Source organism: Ascaphus truei, chromosome 17 (assembly GCF_040206685.1).
Source record: "Ascaphus truei isolate aAscTru1 chromosome 17, aAscTru1.hap1, whole genome shotgun sequence".
NCBI lineage: Eukaryota > Metazoa > Chordata > Amphibia > Anura > Ascaphidae > Ascaphus > Ascaphus truei.
Genome location: NC_134499.1, coordinates 2,322,558 through 2,347,608, shown reverse-complemented (window position 1 = coordinate 2,347,608; position 25,051 = coordinate 2,322,558). Strand labels below are relative to the sequence as shown.

At 49.3% G+C, this 25,051-nt stretch overlaps 1 protein-coding gene across 6 annotated transcripts in view; it reads left to right on the top strand.

Moving 5' to 3' along the window:
- Positions 1–25,051, top strand: part of ZC3H7B (zinc finger CCCH-type containing 7B) — a 133,501-nt gene that overhangs the window by 32,250 nt on the left and 76,200 nt on the right. For all 6 annotated transcript variants that reach the window (XR_012788507.1, XM_075573717.1, XM_075573719.1 and 3 more), the window contains exons 14-15: positions 5,444–5,649; positions 16,661–16,761. Coding sequence is in view for 5 of the 6 variants with exons in the window: in XM_075573717.1 (XP_075429832.1) it covers positions 5,444–5,649; positions 16,661–16,761 (307 nt within the window). In the remaining variant the exon portion in view is untranslated. The remainder of the gene's footprint in view (positions 1–5,443; positions 5,650–16,660; positions 16,762–25,051) is intronic.

Genomic DNA, 25,051 nt, shown 5'->3' with positions numbered 1-25,051 from the left:
ACCAACCCTACGCGTTTCGTCACACAAAGGCGACTTTGTCAGGGGATGTTTGATTGCCTAGTGATGGCCAATGAAATAGGCTGAATGATGTAAAATCATTCTTGAACTCTAATACCTGATTCACCACAAAACGGAAGTTTACAAGCTTAAATAAACATAAATACATTTAAAAATTCCACCGTTCTTCATCGATATTTGTGTGGTTCACACCATACACTCAGAATAACACTACTTATTAATTAAATTAATTTAGTCACTTATAAACCTACTGCTAACAATACCAGAAAAAATAACCTACTATTGCCAATCTAACATTCATAAAATATGAAAGAATAAACCATTTAAATTGGAATCTGTATCTATAGTTAATCTTAGCTCTAATACACTAATTACTATCACATAACTAATGCATTGTTATTTTGTTATTTTGTTGTTGTGTTGTTCCCACTATACACAAAGAAATAGAAATATATAGGGTAATATACATATGAAATGGTGTATTTAATTTAGTTATGTGATAGTAATTAGTGTATTAGAGCTAAGATTAACTATAGATACAGATTCCAATTTAAATGGTTTATTCTTTCATATTTTATGAATGTTAGATTGGCAATAGTAGGTTATTTTTTCTGGTATTGTTAGCAGTAGGTTTAGAAGTGGCTAAATTAATATAATTAATAAGTAGTGTTATTCTGAGTGTATGGTGTGAACCACACAAATATCGATGAAGAACGGTGGAATTTTTAAATGTATTTATGTTTGTTTATTTAAGCTCGTAAACCTCCGTTTTGTGGTGAATCAGGTATTAGAGTGCAAGAATGACTTTACATCATTCAGCCTATTTCATTAGCCGTCTTCTAGCCAATCAAACATCCCCTGACGAAGTCGCCTTTGTGTGATGAAACGCGTAGGGTTGGTGACGTCATCGCGTCTTTGGGTGTGTGTACACGGAGTCCTGGGCGTCCCTGCGATCTAGCTAGCTGTATTTTCAGTGCTGGCAACTGTTACATGCTGAGAGCAGAGGACGTGGATGTACTGATAGACTCAGTTCCTTGGCGCCAACTTGTGACAGGAGCTGGTGGCGGCTAGAAGCTGTGCAGATGTACCCTGCCTACCTGGGACCCCCCTCACCCTTGCAGATGACTACACAGAGATTTCTCTCCCACGTATGGTTGCTGTTTTTAATCCTGTAAGTGCATTGTGACGGTAACTTTGTGACAGGCTATAATAATACACCAAAAATATACCTGGGTTGAACTGAACGAGGCTTAGATATGATAAAATATCATTTATTCCTTGAAAAAGGTGAACACACGAGATTATACAAATAACAAACAAAATATAGACACTTACTTAAGATGGAATGATGAAACAGTCATAATTCTGGACTGGCAGTTCATACAGCAATCTTGAACATCACAGAAGTCATGAAGCACAACAACCTAGAGTATAGGCTGAGCCCCATTCTTATACCATCTCAAACCCATCTCTTAAAACCTAGGCGCCGAGCTGGCTAGCAAAATCTATTTGAAGTAGATTTTTCTTCCCCTGTAGGTGTGAACTGGGCCATTTGCAAAACACTCAATTCCTTTGTTCCTGGCCCAGGGGTAAACAATCAGGGCAGTTAACTTTTGATCACAGGGATTATGCTAAATCATCTGGATGCCCTTCCTGCCCTATTAGCATAGCAGATGGAGTCTGCATTTTCAGAGCAGATCCAAAATACCATATACACTTTAATATCTTCAAATATTAATAAGTTCCGTTCTGGTGGGCTCAGTGGGTCGAAATCTGCCAGTTTTTAATGCCTACAGTGACTCTACATATTGGCCAAATTTCAACTCTCTGCGACCTCCAGAACCAGAGATACAGAAATGCACTCTAAAACATTTTTAAAATACAGGATTCGTCCCTTTAAAAATTAATCTCTGCTTTTCACTCTTTCCCCATTGAAATCAACGGGGTCCGCCGCCATCGCGTTGAATGGCGGGCTCCGCCGTTGCCATCAATGGGGTTTCACGCCATAGACTTTCAATGGGGAAACCGCCGCCATTGAAGTCTATAGGAAAAACCAACAAACTTTACATTCGCCCACACTCCGTCTGGTTGGTCGGAGAGGGCTGGGAAGGGTCATGCATTAAAGCCGGAACCTTGGCTACATGCCACCCAAATCCCATCCCTCTGGTCATTCCAGAACCGGAGATATGGACTTACATTTTTCATCATTTCACACTTAGTCGTTTTTACGCCACACGGCTTTTTCCCATTGGAATCAATGGCCGGCGCCGCCATAGACAATGCATGGCGCACGCCGCCATTAGATTCAATGGGACCTCTGCTCCGCCATTGAAGTCAATGGCGCGACCCTCCTTCTCCGCTCGACCCCTTACGGGGGTCTCTCATTCCTGGACCCGGTGTGGATCATGTGTGGGGGTACCTAGGAGCTAGGGGCAAAAAGAACTTTATTCCCAGGGGCCCTAGAACCTAAGATTCCCACGCCAATTGTCTTTGAACTTTACCAAAGTGATTAAACTCTTTTCAAAGACATTGTATCCGCTTCTGCGGTCTGCGGTTTGGATGGCTGCCAACCTGTTCCTCGAGGCCGGCGTTGAGGAATCCTCATTGAAGTCAATGAGCCCATTGACTTACATTAGGAAACCGCCGCTCCTCCTCTCGGACGCCACCTGCTGGTCGTCGCTGGAAAACAGGTCCAAAACCGCTACTTCTGCCATTAGAACGAATGGAGTCTCAATGGCGACCTATGGAAGGCTGCAAAATGGAGCCTGAAAAGGTGGGAAAAGGGAACAAAGGGCTATAATCACTAAATTAACATTAACCCCTTCCCTCCCGCATCAACCCTAGTGTATGTGTGAGTGCAAACACCAGGATGAGACATTACATTTATACAGGGGAATAAACAGTTGGATACTGAAGCAAGGTAAAAAACACATTACTGGACCTCAGTCCAGTTAACCCCTTGCTTCCCAGGTGAGAGTAGGGGGTGGCCAAATGGGGTGTAACCCCTTTAATCCCGGGCCAAACCCCCTCTCTTATGACATGCATTTCCTTTGGGCTGCAGTTTTTGAAATAAATGTACTTTATTGTTTAAACAGTTACGTGCTATGGAGCTTGCGTTTCTGTTTTTTGTTCTTAGATTCGTAGTGGTTGGCTATACCACCTTTTTGAAGCTGCACAACTCTCTCTGGATCTTCATCTGGGACTCTTATCTCTCTGGATTTTTTAAAGTGGAACATTTATTTTGGACTTATTCTTTATCACTATCACGTTATGGTTTGTTGTTATATTTAGTTAATTGTGTGTTATTTTTATTAATATATACTTATTAGTTATAATATTATTTTTATTATTAATATTATCACTTATATCCACCTGAGCGCTACATATTTTTGTGTTGTTTTTAATATATATATATTAAAAAGAACTGCAGCTTTAAAACGGGACAACACATTTTAGCAACTTTCCAACAACTCCGAGAAAGATATCAATTACTAAATAAATACTTCTTTGCCTACTTACAGTTGAGACATGTGACTTCCTTGATGAGGGAACATCCATCCCTATTAGAACACAATGCCTTGAAGTCCGGTCTTGAGATCTCCATTCAAACGGGTTTTACCTCTAAACGTATCTATTCCGCCCTTATAGAGACCCATACTGTGGGTCTCTGGAGTCTTTTATTGGTTAAGTGGCAGATGTACTTCCCTGATCTGATAGCTCAAGAGGTCCTGGTCAGAGGCTACGGGAGTGTCCGTTCCATTACTCTGGATGCACATTTGAGGGAACTGCAGATTAAGATATTGAACCGGGCATTCCTCACCCCAGCACAACTAAACAAATTTCAACACATTTCTCCAATTGGGTGTACAAAGTGCGGCAGTAGCAGCGCCAATATCTCACATTTGCCTGAGGTACTGCAGAAAAATAAAGAAATTCTGGAATAAAACCTTAAGGTTTCTAAACAAACTGCTAAAAACAAAGCTTCCCCACGACATTAAACCAATGTTATTTGGATATATGGAAGGCTGGAAGACCTTGACTGTCAGTTTGCCGCAGCTGGCGGGAATGATTCTCCTTTTGGCACGCAAACTGATTCTGGTCAACTGGCTAAAACCATACGCTCCAACAATTGGACAATTAGAATCTGATCTGTTCGCAGTTATGATGAGAGAAAATTTTGACTCATTTGGAGACAATATGAAAAGAACAGATACATTCCTGAGTAAGTGAAAACCCTTTCTGGACACACTGCCTCCCGACACATTAACGGGTTATGGGCCCCTTTAGATATTCAGACTGGGTGACCACTGCACTGCTACACAGGTCTGGGATAGACTAAAAGAACTATAGGGTGCTGGGTGTGGACGAGTTGGCGGCGAGATGTGAGGACCTGCAGAGCGCTTTCTTTCCTTTCTTCTTTCTCTTTCTTTCTTTCTCCCCTTTTCTCTACCCCCCCTTTCCCCATCATTATTGTTTTTATCATTTAAAGTTCAACAGTTTGTAAGAAAATATAAACTGCTGTGAGCTTATGGTTGCCTGAATGTTCACTATGTTTTGCTCATTTTATTGTATGCTGTAACCGTGCTCGCAGATGATAAAGAAATGTTTAAAAAACAAAAACAAATGTCACTGCCATTCGTACACTTTGCCCCTAGAAGTCACTGACTCATTAACCATGTCACTGCCATTAGCAGACTTTGCCCCTAGGAGAGACTGACCCCTTCAACATGTCACTGCCATTAGTACATTTTGTAAGGCCTGACCCCCTTAAACATGTCACTGCTATTGGTACACTTTGCCCCTAGGAGGGACTGATCCCTTAACCATGTCTCTGCCATTACTACACTTTGCCCCTAGGAGGGACTGACCCCTTAACCATGTCACTGCCATTACTACACTTTGCCCCTAGGAGGGACTGACCCCTTAAACATGTCTCTGCCATTACTACACTTTGCCCCTAGGAGGGACTGACCCCTTAAACATGTCTCTGCCATTACTACACTTTGCCCCTAGGAGGGACTGACCCCTTAAACATGTCTCTGCCATTACTACACTTTGCCCCTAGGAGGGACTGACCCCTTAAACATGTCTCTGCCATTACTACACTTTGCCCCTAGGAGGGACTGACCCCTTAAACATGTCTCTGCCATTATTACATTTTGCTTCTAGGAGGGACTGTCCCGTGTCGCTGCCATTAGCACACTTTGGCCCTTGATATTACCAGGGGCCCTCGCATATATAACAAAAGCAACACAATGAGTAAGTATAGATATAGGATAAAGTATCTGTTGTCTAAATTTAGCATAGGTTGAACTTGATGGACGTACGTCTTTTTTCAACCTCATCTACTATGTAACTATCTAACACTGTCCTAATATATACTAAGTAAATAGTGGGCGCTGTTCCCACTGCTTCTGTCCCGTAGACATCCTTAGCCGGCAAGACTGCAAGTACGGAGACAACTGCACCTTTGCGTATTACCAGGAGGAGATCGACGTGTGGAACGCGGAGAGGAAGGGGATTCTGCACCGAGTCCAGCTGTTCCAGACCCCTGGAGGAGTTATTCCGGGGGGCATGAGCGTGACCAGGCTGCTGCAGGAACATAAGGGCATCTTCATCTTCCTGTGCCAGGTACCCAGGGATGGGAGTGGGCGACGAGCATAAAGACCCCATACCGAGGAGGGGGAGGCTGCAGCAGAGATGTGCGTAATGAAAGCGCCCTAATGCATAGAGGTCAACCTATTGCTTCATCTAGGGGTGAGATGACTGATCCTGGAAAACGGTTTTGGTGCATCTTATGTTTTAAGAAGGACATCCTATCTTTTTTCCGTTGTAGTGTATGGGGTGTACGAGTGTGAATCCCATTGCAGTGTATGGGGTGTACGAGTGTGAATCCCATTGCAGTGTATGGGGTGTACGAGTGTGAATCCCATTGCAGTGTATGGGGTGTACGAGTGTGAATCCCATTGCAGTGTATGGGGTGTACGAGTGTGAATCCCATTGCAGTGTATGGGGTGTACGAGTGGGGATCCCATTGCAGTGTATGGGGTGTACGACTGGGAATCCCATTGCAGTGTATGGGGTGTACGACTGGGAATCCCATTGCAGTGTATGGGGTGTACGAGCGTGAATCCCATTGCAGTGTATGGGGTGTACGAGCGTGAATCCCATTGCAGTGTATGGGGTGTACGAGTGTGAATCCCATTGCAGTGTATGGGGTGTACGAGTGGGAAGCCCATTGCAGTGTATAGGGTGTACGAGTGTGAATCCCGTTGCAGTGTATGGGGTGTACGAGTGGGGATCCCATTGCAGTGTATGGGGTGTACGAGTGGGAATCCCATTGCAGTGTATGGGGTGTACGAGTGTGAATCCCATTGCAGTGTATGGGGTGTACGAGTAGGGATCCCATTGCAGTGTATGGGGTGTACGAGTGGGGATCCCATTGCAGTGTATGGGGTGTACGAGTGGGAATCCCATGGCAGTGTATGGGGTGTACAAGTTTGAATCCCATTGCAGTGTATGGGGTGTGAGAGTGGGAATCCCATTGCAGTGTATGGGGTGTGAGAGTGGGAATCCCATTGCAGTGTATGGGGTGTGAGAGTGGGAATCCCATTGCAGTGTATGGGGTGTGCGAGTGTGAATCCCGTTGCAGTGTATGGGGTGTACGAATGTGAATCCCATTGCAGTGTATGGGGTGTACGAGTGTGAATCCCATTGCAGTGTATGGGGTGTACGAGTGGGAATCCCATTGCAGTGTATGGGGTGTACGAGTGTGAATCCCGTTGCAGTGTATGGGGTGTACGAGAGGGAATCCCATTGCAGTGTATGGGGTGTACGAGTTTGAATCCCATTGCAGTGTATGGGGTATACGAGTGGGAATCCCATTGCAGTGTATGGGGTGTACGAGTGGGAATCCCATTGCAGTGTATGGAGTGTACGAGTTTGAATCCCATTGCAGTGTATGGGGTGTACGAGTGGGAATCCCGTTACAGTGTATGGGGTGTACGAGTTTGAATCCCATTGCAGTGTATGGGGTGTACGAGTGAGAATCCCATTGCAGTGTATGGGGTGTACGAGTGGGAATCCCATTGCAGTGTATGGGGTGTACGAGTGGGAATCCCATTGCAGTGTATGGGGTGTACGAGAGGGAATCCCATTGCAGTGTATGGGGTGTACGAGTTTGAATCCCATTGCAGTGTATGGGGTGTACGAGTGGGAATCCCGTTACAGTGTATGGGGTGTACGAGTTTGAATCCCATTGCAGTGTATGGGGTGTACGAGTGGGGATCCCATTGCAGTGTATGGGGTATACGAGTGGGAATCCCATTGCAGTGTATGGAGTGTACGAGTTTGAATCCCATTGCAGTGTATGGGGTGTACGAGTGGGAATCCCGTTACAGTGTATGGGGTGTACGAGTTTGAATCCCATTGCAGTGTATGGGGTGTACGAGTGGGGATCCCATTGCAGTGTATGGGGTGTGCGAGTGGGGATCCCATTGCAGTGTATGGGGTGTACGAGTGTGAATACCATTGCAGTGTATGGGGTGTGAGAGTGGGAATCCCATTGCAGTGTATGGGGTGTACTTGTGGGAATCAGATTGCAGTGTATGGGGTGTACGAGTGGGAATCCCGTTGCAGTGTATGGGGTGTACGAGTGGGAATCCCATTGCAGTGTATGGGGTGTACGAGTGGGAATCCCATTGCAGTGTATGGGGTGTACGAGTTTGAATCCCGATCCAGTGTATGGGGTGTACGAGTTTGAATCCCGATGCAGTGTATGGGGTGTACGAGTGGGAATCCCATTGCAGTGTATGGGGTGTACGAGTGGGAATCCCATTGCAGTGTATGGGGTGTACGAGTTTGAATCCCATTGCAGTGTATGGGGTGTACGAGTGTGAATCCCATTGCAGTGTATGGGGTGTACGAGTGGGAATCCCGTTGCAGTGTATGGGGTGTACGAGTGGGAATCCCATTGCAGTGTATGGGGTGTACGAGTGGGAATCCCGTTGCAGTGTTTGGGGTGTACGAGTGTGAATCCCGTTGCAGTGTATGGGGTGTGCGAGTGGGGATCCCATTGCAGTGTATGGGGTGTACGAGTGGGAATCCCATTGCAGTGTATGGGGTGTACGAGTGGGAATCCCATTGCAGTGTATGGTGTGTACGAGTGGGAATCCCATTGCAGTGTATGGGGTGTACGAGTGGGAATCCCATTGCAGTGTATGGTGTGTACAAGTGGGAATCCCATTGCAGTGTATGGGGTGTACGAGTGGGAATCCCATTGCAGTGTATGGGGTGTACGAGTGGGAATCCCATTGCAGTGTATGGGGTGTACGAGTGGGGATCCCATTGCAGTGTATGGGGTGTACGAGTGGGGATCCCATTGCAGTGTATGGGGTGTACGAGTGGGGATCCCATTGCAGTGTATGGGGTGTACGAGTGGGAATCCCATTGCAGTGTATGGGGTGTGAGAGTGGGAATCCCATTGCAGTGTATGGGGTGTGAGAGTGGGAATCCCATTGCAGTGTATGGGGTGTGCGAGTGGGAATCCCGTTGCAGTGTATGGGGTGTACGAGTGTGAATCCCGTTGCAGTGTATGGGGTGTACGAATGTGAATCCCATTGCAGTGTATGGGGTGTACGAGTGTGAATCCCATTGCAGTGTATGGGGTATACGAGTGGGAATCCCATTGCAGTGTATGGGGTGTACGAGTTTGAATCCCATTGCAGTGTATGGGGTATACGAGTGGGAATCCCATTGCAGTGCATGGGGTGTGCGAGTGGGAATCCCATTGCAGTGTATGGGGTGTACGAGTTTGAATCCCATTGCAGTGTATGGGGTGTACGAGTGGGAATCCCGTTACAGTGTATGGGGTGTACGAGTTTGAATCCCATTGCAGTGTATGGGGTGTACGAGTGGGAATCCCATTGCAGTGTATGGTGTGTACAAGTGGGAATCCCATTGCAGTGTATGGGGTGTACGAGTGGGAATCCCATTGCAGTGTATGGGGTGTACGAGTGGGAATCCCATTGCAGTGTATGGGGTGTACGAGTGGGGATCCCATTGCAGTGTATGGGGTGTACGAGTGGGGATCCCATTGCAGTGTATGGGGTGTACGAGTGGGAATCCCATTGCAGTGTATGGGGTGTACGAGTTTGAATCCCATTGCAGTGTATGGGGTGTGAGAGTGGGAATCCCATTGCAGTGTATGGGGTGTGAGAGTGGGAATCCCATTGCAGTGTATGGGGTGTGAGAGTGGGAATCCCATTGCAGTGTATGGGGTGTGCGAGTGGGAATCCCGTTGCAGTGTATGGGGTGTACGAGTGTGAATCCCGTTGCAGTGTATGGGGTGTACGAATGTGAATCCCATTGCAGTGTATGGGGTGTACGAGTGTGAATCCCATTGCAGTGTATGGGGTGTACGAGTGGGAATCCCATTGCAGTGTATGGGGTGTACGAGTGTGAATCCCGTTGCAGTGTATGGGGTGTACGAGAGGGAATCCCATTGCAGTGTATGGGGTGTACGAGTTTGAATCCCATTGCAGTGTATGGGGTATACGAGTGGGAATCCCATTGCAGTGTATGGAGTGTACGAGTTTGAATCCCATTGCAGTGTATGGGGTGTACGAGTGGGAATCCCGTTACAGTGTATGGGGTGTACGAGTTTGAATCCCATTGCAGTGTATGGGGTGTACGAGTGGGGATCCCATTGCAGTGTATGGGGTGTGCGAGTGGGGATCCCATTGCAGTGTATGGGGTGTACGAGTGTGAATACCATTGCAGTGTATGGGGTGTGAGAGTGGGAATCCCATTGCAGTGTATGGGGTGTACTTGTGGGAATCAGATTGCAGTGTATGGGGTGTACGAGTGGGAATCCCGTTGCAGTGTATGGGGTGTACGAGTGGGAATCCCATTGCAGTGTATGGGGTGTACGAGTGGGAATCCCATTGCAGTGTATGGGGTGTACGAGTTTGAATCCCGATCCAGTGTATGGGGTGTACGAGTTTGAATCCCGATGCAGTGTATGGGGTGTACGAGTGGGAATCCCATTGCAGTGTATGGGGTGTACGAGTGGGAATCCCATTGCAGTGTATGGGGTGTACGAGTTTGAATCCCATTGCAGTGTATGGGGTGTACGAGTGTGAATCCCATTGCAGTGTATGGGGTGTACGAGTGGGAATCCCGTTGCAGTGTATGGGGTGTACGAGTGGGAATCCCATTGCAGTGTATGGGGTGTACGAGTGGGAATCCCGTTGCAGTGTTTGGGGTGTACGAGTGTGAATCCCGTTGCAGTGTATGGGGTGTGCGAGTGGGGATCCCATTGCAGTGTATGGGGTGTACGAGTGGGAATCCCATTGCAGTGTATGGGGTGTACGAGTGGGAATCCCATTGCAGTGTATGGTGTGTACGAGTGGGAATCCCATTGCAGTGTATGGTGTGTACGAGTGGGAATCCCATTGCAGTGTATGGTGTGTACAAGTGGGAATCCCATTGCAGTGTATGGGGTGTACGAGTGGGAATCCCATTGCAGTGTATGGGGTGTACGAGTGGGAATCCCATTGCAGTGTATGGGGTGTACGAGTGGGGATCCCATTGCAGTGTATGGGGTGTACGAGTGGGGATCCCATTGCAGTGTATGGGGTGTACGAGTGGGGATCCCATTGCAGTGTATGGGGTGTACGAGTGGGAATCCCATTGCAGTGTATGGGGTGTACGAGTTTGAATCCCATTGCAGTGTATGGGGTGTGAGAGTGGGAATCCCATTGCAGTGTATGGGGTGTGAGAGTGGGAATCCCATTGCAGTGTATGGGGTGTGCGAGTGGGAATCCCGTTGCAGTGTATGGGGTGTACGAGTGTGAATCCCGTTGCAGTGTATGGGGTGTACGAATGTGAATCCCATTGCAGTGTATGGGGTGTACGAGTGTGAATCCCATTGCAGTGTATGGGGTGTACGAGTGGGAATCCCATTGCAGTGTATGGGGTGTACGAGTGTGAATCCCGTTGCAGTGTATGGGGTGTACGAGAGGGAATCCCATTGCAGTGTATGGGGTGTACGAGTTTGAATCCCATTGCAGTGTATGGGGTATACGAGTGGGAATCCCATTGCAGTGCATGGGGTGTACGAGTGGGAATCCCATTGCAGTGTATGGGGTGTACGAGTTTGAATCCCATTGCAGTGTATGGGGTGTACGAGTGGGAATCCCGTTACAGTGTATGGGGTGTACGAGTTTGAATCCCATTGCAGTGTATGGGGTGTACGAGTGGGAATCCCATTGCAGTGTATGGTGTGTACAAGTGGGAATCCCATTGCAGTGTATGGGGTGTACGAGTGGGAATCCCATTGCAGTGTATGGGGTGTACGAGTGGGAATCCCATTGCAGTGTATGGGGTGTACGAGTGGGGATCCCATTGCAGTGTATGGGGTGTACGAGTGGGGATCCCATTGCAGTGTATGGGGTGTACGAGTGGGAATCCCATTGCAGTGTATGGGGTGTACGAGTTTGAATCCCATTGCAGTGTATGGGGTGTGAGAGTGGGAATCCCATTGCAGTGTATGGGGTGTGAGAGTGGGAATCCCATTGCAGTGTATGGGGTGTGAGAGTGGGAATCCCATTGCAGTGTATGGGGTGTGCGAGTGGGAATCCCGTTGCAGTGTATGGGGTGTACGAGTGTGAATCCCGTTGCAGTGTATGGGGTGTACGAATGTGAATCCCATTGCAGTGTATGGGGTGTACGAGTGTGAATCCCATTGCAGTGTATGGGGTGTACGAGTGGGAATCCCATTGCAGTGTATGGGGTGTACGAGTGTGAATCCCGTTGCAGTGTATGGGGTGTACGAGAGGGAATCCCATTGCAGTGTATGGGGTGTACGAGTTTGAATCCCATTGCAGTGTATGGGGTATACGAGTGGGAATCCCATTGCAGTGCATGGGGTGTACGAGTGGGAATCCCATTGCAGTGTATGGGGTGTACGAGTTTGAATCCCATTGCAGTGTATGGGGTGTACGAGTGGGAATCCCGTTACCGTGTATGGGGTGTACGAGTGAGAATCCCATTGCAGTGTATGGGGTGTACGAGTGGGAATCCCATTGCAGTATATGGGGTGTACGAGTGGGAATCCCATTGCAGTGTATGTGGTGTACGAGTGGGAATCCCGTTGCAGTGTATGGGGTGTACGAGTTTGAATCCCGATGCAGTGTATGGGGTGTACGAGTTTGAATCCCGATGCAGTGTATGAGGTGTACGAGTTTGAATCCCGATGCAGTGTATGGGGTGTACGAGTTTGAATCCCATTGCAGTGTATGGGGTGTACGAGTGGGAATCCCATTGCAGTGTATGGGGTGTACGAGTGGGAATCCCATTGCAGTGTATGGGGTGTACGAGTGGGGATCCCATTGCAGTGTATGTGGTGTACGAGTTGGAATCCCATTGCAGTGTATGGGGTGTACGAGTGAGAATCCCATTGCAGTGTATGGGGTGTACGAGTGGGGATCCCATTGCAGTGTATGGGGTGTGCGAGTGGGAATCCCATTGCAGTGTATGGGGTGTGAGAGTGGGAATCCCATTGCAGTGTATGGGGTGTACGAGTGAGAATCCCATTGCAGTGTATGGGGTGTGCGAGTGGGGATCCCATTGCAGTGTATGGGGTGTACGAGTGGGAATCCCATTGCAGTGTATGGGGTGTACGAGTGGGGATCCCATTGCAGTGTATGGGGTGTACGAGTTTGAATCCCATTGCAGTGTATGGGGTGTACGAGTGGGAATCCCGTTGCAGTGTATGGGGTGTACGAGTGGGGATCCCGTTGCAGTGTATGGGGTGTACGAGTGGGAATCCCATTGCAGTGTATGGGGTGTACGAGTGGGGATCCCATTGCAGTGTATGTGGTGTACGAGTTGGAATCCCATTGCAGTGTATGGGGTGTACGAGTGAGAATCCCATTGCAGTGTATGGGGTGTACGAGTGGGGATCCCATTGCAGTGTATGGGGTGTGCGAGTGGGAATCCCATTGCAGTGTATGGGGTGTGCGAGTGGGGATCCCATTGCAGTGTATGGGGTGTACGAGTGGGAATCCCGTTTCAGTGTATGGGGTGTACGAGTGGGAATCCCATTGCAGTGTATGGGGTGTACGAGTGGGGATCCCATTGCAGTGTATGGGGTGTACGAGTTTGAATCCCATTGCAGTGTATGGGGTGTACTTGTGTGAATCCTGTTGCAGTGTATGGGGTGTACGAGTGGGAATCCTTTTGCAGTGTATGGGGTGTACGAGTGGGAATCCCATTGCAGTGTATGGGGTGTACGAGTGGGAATCCCATTGCAGTGTATGGGGTGTACGAGTGGGGATCCCATTGCAGTGTATGGGGTGTACGAGTGTGAATCCCATTGCAGTGTATGGGGTGTACGAGTGGGAATCCCGTTGCAGTGTACACCCCATTGCAGTGTATGGGGTGTACGAGTGGGGATCCCATTGCAGTGTATGGGGTGTACGAGTGAGAATCCCATTGCAGTGTATGGGGTGTACGAGTGGGAATCCCATTGCAGTATATGGGGTGTACGAGTGGGAATCCCATTGCAGTGTATGTGGTGTACGAGTGGGAATCCCGTTGCAGTGTATGGGGTGTACGAGTTTGAATCCCGATGCAGTGTATGGGGTGTACGAGTTTGAATCCCGATGCAGTGTATGAGGTGTACGAGTTTGAATCCCGATGCAGTGTATGGGGTGTACGAGTTTGAATCCCATTGCAGTGTATGGGGTGTACGAGTGGGAATCCCATTGCAGTGTATGGGGTGTACGAGTGGGAATCCCATTGCAGTGTATGGGGTGTACGAGTGGGGATCCCATTGCAGTGTATGTGGTGTACGAGTTGGAATCCCATTGCAGTGTATGGGGTGTACGAGTGAGAATCCCATTGCAGTGTATGGGGTGTACGAGTGGGGATCCCATTGCAGTGTATGGGGTGTGCGAGTGGGAATCCCATTGCAGTGTATGGGGTGTGAGAGTGGGAATCCCATTGCAGTGTTTGGGGTGTACGAGTGAGAATCCCATTGCAGTGTATGGGGTGTGCGAGTGGGGATCCCATTGCAGTGTATGGGGTGTACGAGTGGGAATCCCATTGCAGTGTATGGGGTGTACGAGTGGGGATCCCATTGCAGTGTATGGGGTGTACGAGTTTGAATCCCATTGCAGTGTATGGGGTGTACGAGTGGGAATCCCGTTGCAGTGTATGGGGTGTACGAGTGGGGATCCCGTTGCAGTGTATGGGGTGTACGAGTGGGAATCCCATTGCAGTGTATGGGGTGTACGAGTGGGGATCCCATTGCAGTGTATGTGGTGTACGAGTTGGAATCCCATTGCAGTGTATGGGGTGTACGAGTGAGAATCCCATTGCAGTGTATGGGGTGTACGAGTGGGGATCCCATTGCAGTGTATGGGGTGTGCGAGTGGGAATCCCATTGCAGTGTATGGGGTGTGAGAGTGGGAATCCCATTGCAGTGTATGGGGTGTACGAGTGAGAATCCCATTGCAGTGTATGGGGTGTGCGAGTGGGGATCCCATTGCAGTGTATGGGGTGTACGAGTGGGAATCCCGTTTCAGTGTATGGGGTGTACGAGTGGGAATCCCATTGCAGTGTATGGGGTGTACGAGTGGGGATCCCATTGCAGTGTATGGGGTGTACGAGTTTGAATCCCATTGCAGTGTATGGGGTGTACTTGTGTGAATCCTGTTGCAGTGTATGGGGTGTACGAGTGGGAATCCTTTTGCAGTGTATGGGGTGTACGAGTGGGAATCCCATTGCAGTGTATGGGGTGTACGAGTGGGAATCCCATTGCAGTGTATGGGGTGTACGAGTGGGGATCCCATTGCAGTGTATGGGGTGTACGAGTGTGAATCCCATTGCAGTGTATGGGGTGTACGAGTGGGAATCCCGTTGCAGTGTACACCCCATTGCAGTGTATGGGGTGTACGAGTGGGGATCCCATTGCAGTGTATGGGGTGTACGAGTGTGAATCCCATTGCAGTGTATGGGGTGTACGAGTGGGAATCCCGTTGCAGTGTATGGTGTGTACGAGTGTGAATCCCGTTGCAGTGTATGGGGTGTGCGAGTGGGGATCCCATTGCAGTGTATGGGGTGTACGAGTGGGAATCCCATTGCAGTGTATGGGGTGTACGAGTGGGGATCCCATTGCAGTGTATGGGGTGTACGAGTGGGAATCCCATTGCAGTGTATGGTGTGTACGAGTGGGAATCCCATTGCAGTGTGTGGTGTGTACGAGTGGGAATCCCATTGCAGTGTATGGGGTGTACGAGTGTGAATCCCGTTGCCGTGTATGGGGTGTACGAGTGTGAATCCCATTGCAGTGTATGGGGTGTGCGAGTGGGGATCCCATTGCAGTGTATGGGGTGTACGAGTGGGGATCCCATTGCAGTGTATGGGGTGTGCGAGTGGGAATCCCATTCCAGTGTATGTGGTGTATGAGTGGGGATCCCATTGCAGTGTATGGGGTGTACGAGTGGGAATCCCATTGCAGTGTATGGGGTGTACGAGTGGGGATCCCATTGCAGTGTATGGGGTGTACGAGTGTGAATCCCATTGCAGTGTATGGGGTGTACGAGTGGGGATCCCATTGCAGAGTATGGGGTGTATGAGTGGGAATCCCATTGCAGTGTATGGTGTGTACGAGTGGGAATCCCATTGCAGTGTATGGGGTGTACGAGTGTGAATCCCGTTGTCGTGTATGGGGTGTACGAGTGTGAATCCCATTGCAGTGTATGGGGTGTGCGAGTGGGGATCCCATTGCAGTGTATGGGGTGTACGAGTGGGGATCCCATTGCAGTGTATGGGGTGTGCGAGTGGGAATCCCATTGCAGTGTATGGGGTGTGCGAGTGGGAATCCCATTGCAGTGTATGGGGTGTACGAGTGGGAATCCCGTTGTAGTGTATGGGGTGTGCGAGTGGGGATCCCATTGCAGTGTATGGGGTGTATGAGTGGGAATCCCATTGCAGTGTATGGGGTGTACGAGTGGGGATCCCATTGCAGTGTATGGGGTGTACGAGTGGGAATCCCATTGCAGTGTATGGGGTGTACGAGTGGGAATCCCGTTATAATGTATGGGGTGTGCGACTGGGATCTTATTGCAGTGTATGGGGTGTGCGAGTGGGATCCCATTGCAGTGTATGGGGTGATCAGATTGGAGTGTGTGGTGTGTAAAGAGGGTAATGAGGGTAATGAAAACGAGTGACACCCCCTCACAATGTTTCTACCCATCATCACAATCAACCCCATAACCCACACTACCCTGCAATAGGCTCTGTCTGGCGCACTCCATACACTGCAATGGGATCAGCCTTATCGAAACCAAGGTCTTCCTCCTTAAAAAATCAACTATCCCACGTTTCCTTTGTAAAAACAAAACACATATATTTGAATGTTTCTGTTCAGCTGACATGACTTTTACATTATCCTTTTAAATAATGATGCATGTACCACATTTAAAGAGACCCCGCTGTCCAGAGATGAAGTACATAGTAGAACTACGTTTTTTTTTTGTTTTTCCCCCTTGTAAAAAGTTGTGTATGCCCTCGATTTAATTCCCAGAATCCCCCAGTAATTCGCAGAGTCTCAGTGTCCCTTTCTCTCTTTCAGTCCTGCTTTGACAGCAAACCCCAAATCATCAACAGGAAAAGTCAGGAGAACCCCAGATTGTGCAACAACCTCACAACTCCGCACAGCTTCCCAGACCACAAGTAAGCGGCCCTCGCTGGGAAACACAGATGCAACCTTCCGCCCTTAGCCTTCCACAGGACCACTGCTTTCTTGTTAATAAGAAGTGGGGGGTTTATTTAAAATGAATGTATTCGCCATTTCTAAAATGCAACATTCAAATCAGAGCCAGGACTACTAGTTTTTTCCCCACTTCGACCGCTGTCTAAATCCACGGTGTATATTGTGACCATCTTCTCCTGCAGCCAGATCTGCACAGGTCTGCGTGTCCCCTCCCGTGGACTAACACAGCTGGCCTAGCAGTCTCTAAACTGGGATTTCCACTTTATCTCTAGAGTGGGGGGGGGGGGGGTAACTCCATGCCTCAAGGGCCATCAACAGGTCAGGTTTTCAGGATATCCCTACTTCAGTGCAGTTGAAGACTGCACTCCCTGTGCTGAAGCAGGGATATCCTGAAAACCGGACCTGTTTCGGGCCCTTGAGGACTGGAATTGGCCACTCCTGCTCTAGCGGAAGGGTGGCATCGCCCTAACTCGACTGTCTTTGAAGTGGTTATATGTGGTTTAAACCACCTTGCTGACTCCTTGGGATTTCGGGGACACATTAGATGTATGCTCTGTGTGGCAGGAATTTGTTGAGCCCATGTGCACTATAAATCTATTTAAGTTGTTGTTGTTATTATTATTAATAGTATTATTATTATATACAGTGACCACTGGTGTTTTTGTGGGGAAAAGATTAATGACTTTAGGCCTAAACTACAACAGATCCACTTTAAAGTTCCAAGTTTTTCTTCTCTATTTTTGATATGGGTGGGGAAGCAGGGGGTCTCTGGACCGGAACCCCGTTAATTTCAGCTCAGGAGGCCCCCTGCTTCCTGGGATACCGGGGGAGGAGCCGCCGGTTCCTTCCCTTCAGGGGGAAAGAAAATAGAGAACAAATGGCAGGCATCCGGAACAGAACAAATGGCAGGCATCCGGAACAGAACACATGGCAGGCACCCGGAACAGAACAAATGGCAGGCATCCGGAACAACAGAACAAATGACAGGCATCCGGAACAGAACAAATGGCAGGCATCCGGAACAGAACAAATGGCAGGCATCCGGAACAGAACAAATGGCAGGCATCCGGAACAGAACAAATGGCAGGCATCCGGAACAACAGAACAAATGGCAGGCATCCGGAACAACAGGACATGGCAGGCATCCGGAACAACAGGACATGGCAGGCATCCGGAACAGAACATGGCAGGCATCCGGAACAACAGAACAAATGCCAGGCATCCGGAACAACAGAACAAATGGCAGCATCCGGAACAACAGAACAAATGGCAGGCATCCGGAACAACAGAACAAATGGCAGCATCCAGAACAGAACAAATGGCAGGCATCCGGAACAACAGAACAAATGGCAGCATCCGGAACAACAGAACATGGCAGGCATCCGGAACAACAGAACATGGCAGGCATCCGGAACAGAACAAATGGCTGGCATCCGGAACAACAGAACAAATGGCAGGCATCCGGAACAACAGAACAAATGGCAGGCATCCGGAACAACAGAACAAATGGCAGGCATCCGGAACAACAGAACATGGCAGGCTTCCGGAACAACAGAACATGGCAGGCATCCGGAACAGAACAAATGGCAGGCATCCGGAACAGAACAAATGGCAGGCATCCGGAACAGAACAAATGGCAGGCATCCGGAACAACAGAACAAATGGCAGGCATCCGGAACAACAGAACATGGCAGGCATCCCCAACAACAGAACATGGCAGGCAACCGGAACAACAGAACATGGCAGGCATCCGGAACAACAGAACATGGCAGGCATCCGGAACAACAGAACATGGCAGGCATCCGGAACAACAGAACAAATGGCTGGCATCCTGAACAACAGAACAAATGGCAGCATCCGGAACAGAACAAATGGCAGGCATCCGGAACAGAACAAATGGCAGGCATCCGGAACAACAGAACAAATGGCAGGCATCCGGAACAACAGAACAAATGGCAGCATCCGGAACAACAGAACAAATGGCAGGCATCCTGAACAACAGAACAAATGGCAGGCATCCGGAACAACAGAACAAATGGCAGGCATCCAGAACAACAGAACAAATGGCAGGCATCCGGAACAGAACAAATGGCAGGCATCCGGAACAACAGAACATGGCAGGCATCCGGAACAGAACAAATGGCAGGCATCCGGAACAGAACAAATGGCAGGCATCCGGAACAACAGAACAAATGGCAGGCATCCGGAACAACAGAACAAATGGCAGGCATCCGGAACAACAGAACAAATGGCAGCATCCGGAACAACAGAACAAATGGCAGCATCCGGAACAACAGAACAAATGGCAGCATCCGGAACAGAACAAATGGCAGGCATCCGGAACAACAGAACAAATGGCATGCATCCGGAACAGAACAAATGCCAGGCATCCGGAACAACAGAACACATGGCAGGCATCCGGAACAACAGAACAAATGGCAGGCATCCGGAACAACAGAACATGGCAGGCATCCGGAACAACAGAACTAATGGCTGGCATCCGGAACAACAGAACAAATGGCAGGCATCCGGAACAACAGAACAAATGGCAGGCATCCGGAACAACAGAACAAATGGCAGGCATCCGGAACAGAACAAATGGCTGGCATCCGGAACAACAGAACAAATGGCAGGCATCCGGAACAGAACAAATGGCAGGCATCCGGAACAGAACATGGCAGGCATCCGGAACCTTTTACATTTACCTTGGAAAGAAAATAGAGCTTTAAAACCCCTGCCTCGCGTCCAATAGAAAGTGGCGACGAATGACTACGCGGCTTCCTATTCACCTGTGTGACGCGGGATATCTAAACGTTCATTTTGTTTCCCCTAAGAGGGCCGAACCTTGTCACCTTTCCCGGTAAGTATCTCGGGAATCAGGGGGTCCCCAGAGCTGAAATGAACTCTGTTCAGCTTCGGAGACCCCAATGGGAGGGATAAAAGCATCCCCTCTCCAGATTGTGTTTCAGACCTGCTTGTTATGCACCTACTACAGTATAATACAGTATTACTGCTGTATCCGTGGTCCCTGAGGGTAGGGTACTCACGTGTCTATATAATACAGTATTACTGCTGTATCCGAGATCCCTGAGGGTAAGGTACTCGCGTGCCTGTATAATACAGTATTACTGCTGTATCCGGGATCCCTGAGGGTAAGGTACTCGCGTGCCTGTATAATACAGTATTACTGCTGTATCCGTGGTCTCTGAGGGTAGGGTACTCGCGTGCCTGTATAATACAGTATTACTGCTGTATCCGTGGTCCCTGAGGGTAGGGTACTCGCGTACCTGTATAATACAGTATTACTGCTGTATCCGGGGTCCCTGAGGGTAGGGTACTCGCGTGCCTGTATAATACAGTATTACTGCTGTATCCGGGGTCCCTGAGGGTAGGGTACTCGCGTGCCTGTATAATACAGTATTACTGCTGTATCCGGGGTCCCTGCGGGTAGGGTACTCGCGTGTCTGTATAATACAGTATTACTGCTGTATCCGGGGTCCCTGAGGGTAGGGTACTCGCATGCCTGTATAATACAGTATTACTGCTGTATCCGGGGTCCCTGAGGGTAGGGTACTCGCGTGCCTGTATAATACAGTATTACTGCGGTATCCGTGGTCCCTGAGGGTAGGGTACTCGCGTGCCTGTATAATACAGTATTACTGCTGTATCCGGGGTCCCTGAGGGTAGGGTACTCGCGTGCCTGTATAATACAGTATTACTGCTGTATCCGGGATCCCTGAGGGTAAGGTACTCGCGTGCCTGTATAATACAGTATTACTGCTGTATCCGTGGTCCCTGAGGGTAGGGTACTCGCGTGCCTGTATAATACAGTATTACTGCTGTATCAGTGGTCCCTGAGGGTAGGGTACTCGCGTGCCTGTATAATACAGTATTACTGCTGTATCCGTGGTCCCTGAGGGTAGGGTACTCGCGTGCCTGTATAATACAGTATTACTGCTGTATCCGTGGTCCCTGAGGGTAGGGTACTCGCGTGCCTGTATAATACAGTATTACTGCGGTATCCGGGGTCCCTGAGGGTAGGGTACTCGCGTGCCTGTATAATACAATATTACTGCTGTCTCCGGGGTCCCTGAGGGTAGGGTACTCGCGTGCCTGTATAATACAGTATTACTGCTGTATCCGTGGTCTCTGAGGGTAGGGTACTCGCGTGTCTGTATAATACAGTATACTGCTGTATCCGGGTCCCTGAGGGTAGGGTACTCGCCTGCCTGTATAATACAGTATTACTGCTGTATCCGGGGTCCCTGAGGGTAGGGTACTCGCGTGCCTGTATAATACAGTATTACTGCTGTATCCGTGGTCCCTGAGGGTAGGGTACTCGCCTGCCTGTATAATACAGTATTACTGCTGTATCCGGGGTCCCTGAGGGTAGGGTACTTGCCTGCCTGTATAATACAGTATTACTGCTGTATCCGTGGCCCCTGAGGGTAGGGTACTCACGTGCCTGTATAATACAGTATTACTGCTGTATCCGGGGTCCCTGAGGGTAGGGTACTCGCGTGCCTGTATAATACAGTATTACTGCTGTATCCGGGGTCCCTGAGGGTAGGGTACTCGCGTGTCTGTATAATACAGTATTACTGCTGTATCCGGGTCCCTGAGGGTAGGGTACTCGCCTGCCTGTATAATACAGTATTACTGCTGTATCCGGGGTCCCTGAGGGTAGGGTACTCGCGTGCCTGTATAATACAGTATTACTGCTGTATCCGTGGCCCCTGAGAGTAGGGTACTCGCGTGCCTGTATAATACAGTATTACTGCTGTATCCGGGGTCCCTGAGGGTAGGGTACTCGCGTGCCTGTATAATACAGTATTACTGCTGTGTCCGTGGTCCCTGAGGGTAGGGTACTCGCGTGTCTGTATAATACAGTATTACTGCTGTATCCGGGGTCCCTGAGGGTAGGGTACTCGCGTGTCTGTATAATACAGTATTACTGCTGTATCCGGGGTCCCTGAGGGTAGGGTACTCGCGTGCCTGTATAATACAGTATTACTGCTGTATCCGGGGTCCCTGAGGGTAGGGTACTCGCGTGTCTGTATAATACAGTATTACTGCTGTATCCGGGGTCCCTGAGGGTAGGGTACACGCGTGCCTGTATAATACAGTATTACTGCTGTATCCGGGGTCCCTGAGGGTAGGGTACTCGCGTGCCTGTATAATACAGTATTACTGCTGTATCCGGGGTCCCTGAGGGTAGGGTACTCGCGTGCCTGTATAATACAGTATTACTGCTGTATCCGGGGTCCCTGAGGGTAGGGTACTCGCGTGCCTGTATAATACAGTATTACTGCTGTATCCGTGGCCCCTGAGAGTAGGGTACTCGCGTGCCTGTATTATACAGTATTACTGCTGTATCCGGGGTCCCTGAGGGTAGGGTACTCGCGTTCCTGTATAATACAGTATTACTGCTGTATCCGTGGTCTCTGAGGGTAGGGTACTCGCGTGCCTGTATAATACAGTATTACTGCTGTATCCGGGGTCCCTGAGGGTAGGGTACTCGCGTGCCTGTATAATACAGTATTACTGCTGTATCCGGGGTCCCTGAGGGTAGGGTACTCGCGTGTCTGTATAATACAGTATTACTGCGGTATCCGTGATCCCTGAGGGTAGGGTACTCGCGTGCCTGTATAATACAGTATTACTGCTGTATCCGGGGTCCCTGAGGGTAGGGTACTCGCGTGTCTGTATAATACAGTATTACTGCGGTATCCGTGGTCCCTGAGGGTAGGGTACTCGCGTGCCTGTATAATACAGTATTACTGCTGTATCCGGGGTCCCTGAGGGTAGGGTACTCGCGTGCCTGTATAATACAGTATTACTGCTGTATCCGGGGTCCCTGAGGGTAGGGTACTCGCGTGCCTGTATAATACAGTATTACTGCTGTATCCGTGGTCCCTGAGGGTAGGGTACTCGCGTGCCTGTATAATACAGTATTACTACTGTATCCGGGGTCCCTGAGGGTAGGGTACTCGCATGCCTGTATAATACAGTATTACTGCTGTATCCGTGGTCCCTGAGGGTAGGGTACTCGCGTGCCTGTATAATACAGTATTACTACTGTATCCGGGGTCCCTGAGGGTAGGGTACTCGCGTGCCTGTATAATACAGTATTACTGCTGTGTCCGGGGTCCCTTAGGGTAGGGTACTCGCGTGCCTGTATAATACAGTATTACTGCTGTATCCGGGGTCCCTGAGGGTATGGTACTCGCGTTCCTGTATAATACAGTATTACTGCTGTATCCGTGGTCCCTGAGGGTAAGGTACTCGCGTGCCTGTATAATACAGTATTACTGCTGTATCCGGGGTCCCTGAGGGTAGGGTACTCGCGTGCCTGTATAATACAGTATTACTGCTGTGTCCGGGGTCCCTGAGGGTAGGGTACTCGCGTGCCTGTATAATACAGTATTACTGCTATATCCGTGGCCCCTGAGAGTAGGGTACTCGCGTTCCTGTATAATACAGTATTACTGCTGTATCCGGGGTCCCTGAGGGTAGGGTACTCGCGTGCCTGTATAATACAGTATTACTGCTGTATCCGTGGCCCCTGAGGGTAGGGTACACGCGTGCCTGTATAATACAGTATTACTGCTGTATCCGGGGTCCCTGAGGGTAGGGTACTCGCGTGCCTGTATAATACAGTATTACTGCTGTATCCGGGGTCCCTGAGGGTAGGGTACTCGCGTGCCTGTATAATACAGTATTACTGCTGTATCCGGGGTCCCTGAGGGTAGGGTACTCGCGTGCCTGTATAATACAGTATTACTGCTGTATCCGTGGTCCCTGAGGGTAGGGTACTCGCGTGCCTGTATAATACAGTATTACTGCTGTATCCGGGGTCCCTGAGGGTAGTGTACTCGCGTGCCTGTATAATACAGTATTACTGCTGTATCCGTGATCCCTGAGGGTAGGGTACTCGCTTGCTTGTATAATACAGTATTACTGCTGTATCCGGGGTCCCTGAGGGTAGGGTACTCGCGTGCCTGTATAATACAGTATTACTGCTGTATCCGGGGTCCCTGAGGGTAGGGTACTCGCGTGTCTGTATAATACAGTATTACTGCTGTATCCGGGTCCCTGAGGGTAGGGTACTCGCGTGCCTGTATAATACAGTATTACTGCTGTATCCGGGGTCCCTGAGGGTAGGGTACTCGCGTGCCTGTATAATACAGTATTACTGCTGTATCCGTGGTCCCTGAGGGTAGGGTACTCGCGTGTCTGTATAATACAGTATTACTGCTGTATCCGGGGTCCCTGAGGGTAGGGTACTCACTTACCTGTATAATACAGTATTACTGCTGTATCCGTGGTCCCTGAGGGTAGGGTACTCGCGTGCCTGTATAATACAGTATTACTGCTGTATCCGGGGTCCCTGAGGGTAGGGTACTCGCGTGCCTGTATAATACAGTATTACTGCTGTATCCGTGGTCTCTGAGGGTAGGGTACTCGCGTGCCTGTATGATACAGTATTTCTGCTGTATCCGGGGTCCCTGAGGGTAGGGTACTCGCGTGCCTGTATAATACAGTATTACTGCTGTATCCGTGGCCCCTGAGGGTAGGGTACTCGCGTGCCTGTATAATACAGTATTACTGCTGTATCCGTGGCCCCTGAGGGTAGGGTACTCGCGTGCCTGTATAATACAGTATTACTGCTGTATCCGGGCTCCCTGAGGGTAGGGTACTCGCGTGCCTGTATAATACAGTATTACTGCTGTATCCGGGGTCCCTGAGGGTAGGGTACCTGCGTGCCTGTATAATACAGTATTACTGCTGTATCCGTGGTCCCTGCGGGTAGGGTACTCGCTTGCTTGTATAATACAGTATTACTGCTGTATCCGTGGTCCCTGAGGGTAGGGTACTCGCGTGTCTGTATAATACAGTATTACTGCTGTATCCGTGGTCCCTGAGGGTAGGGTACTCGCGTACCTGTATAATACAGTATTACTGCTGTATCCGTGGTCTCTGAGGGTAGGGTACTCGCGTGCCTGTATAATACAGTATTACTGCTGTATCCGTGGTCCCTGAGGGTAGGGTACTCGCGTGCCTGTATAATACAGGATTACTGCTGTATCCGTGGTCCCTGAGGGTAGGGTACTCGCGTGCCTGTATAATACAGTATTACTGCTGTATCCGGGGTCCCTGAGGGTAAGGGTACTCGCGTGTCTGTATAATACAGTATTACTGCTGTATCCGGGGTCCCTGAGGGTAGGGTACTCGCGTGCCTGTATTATA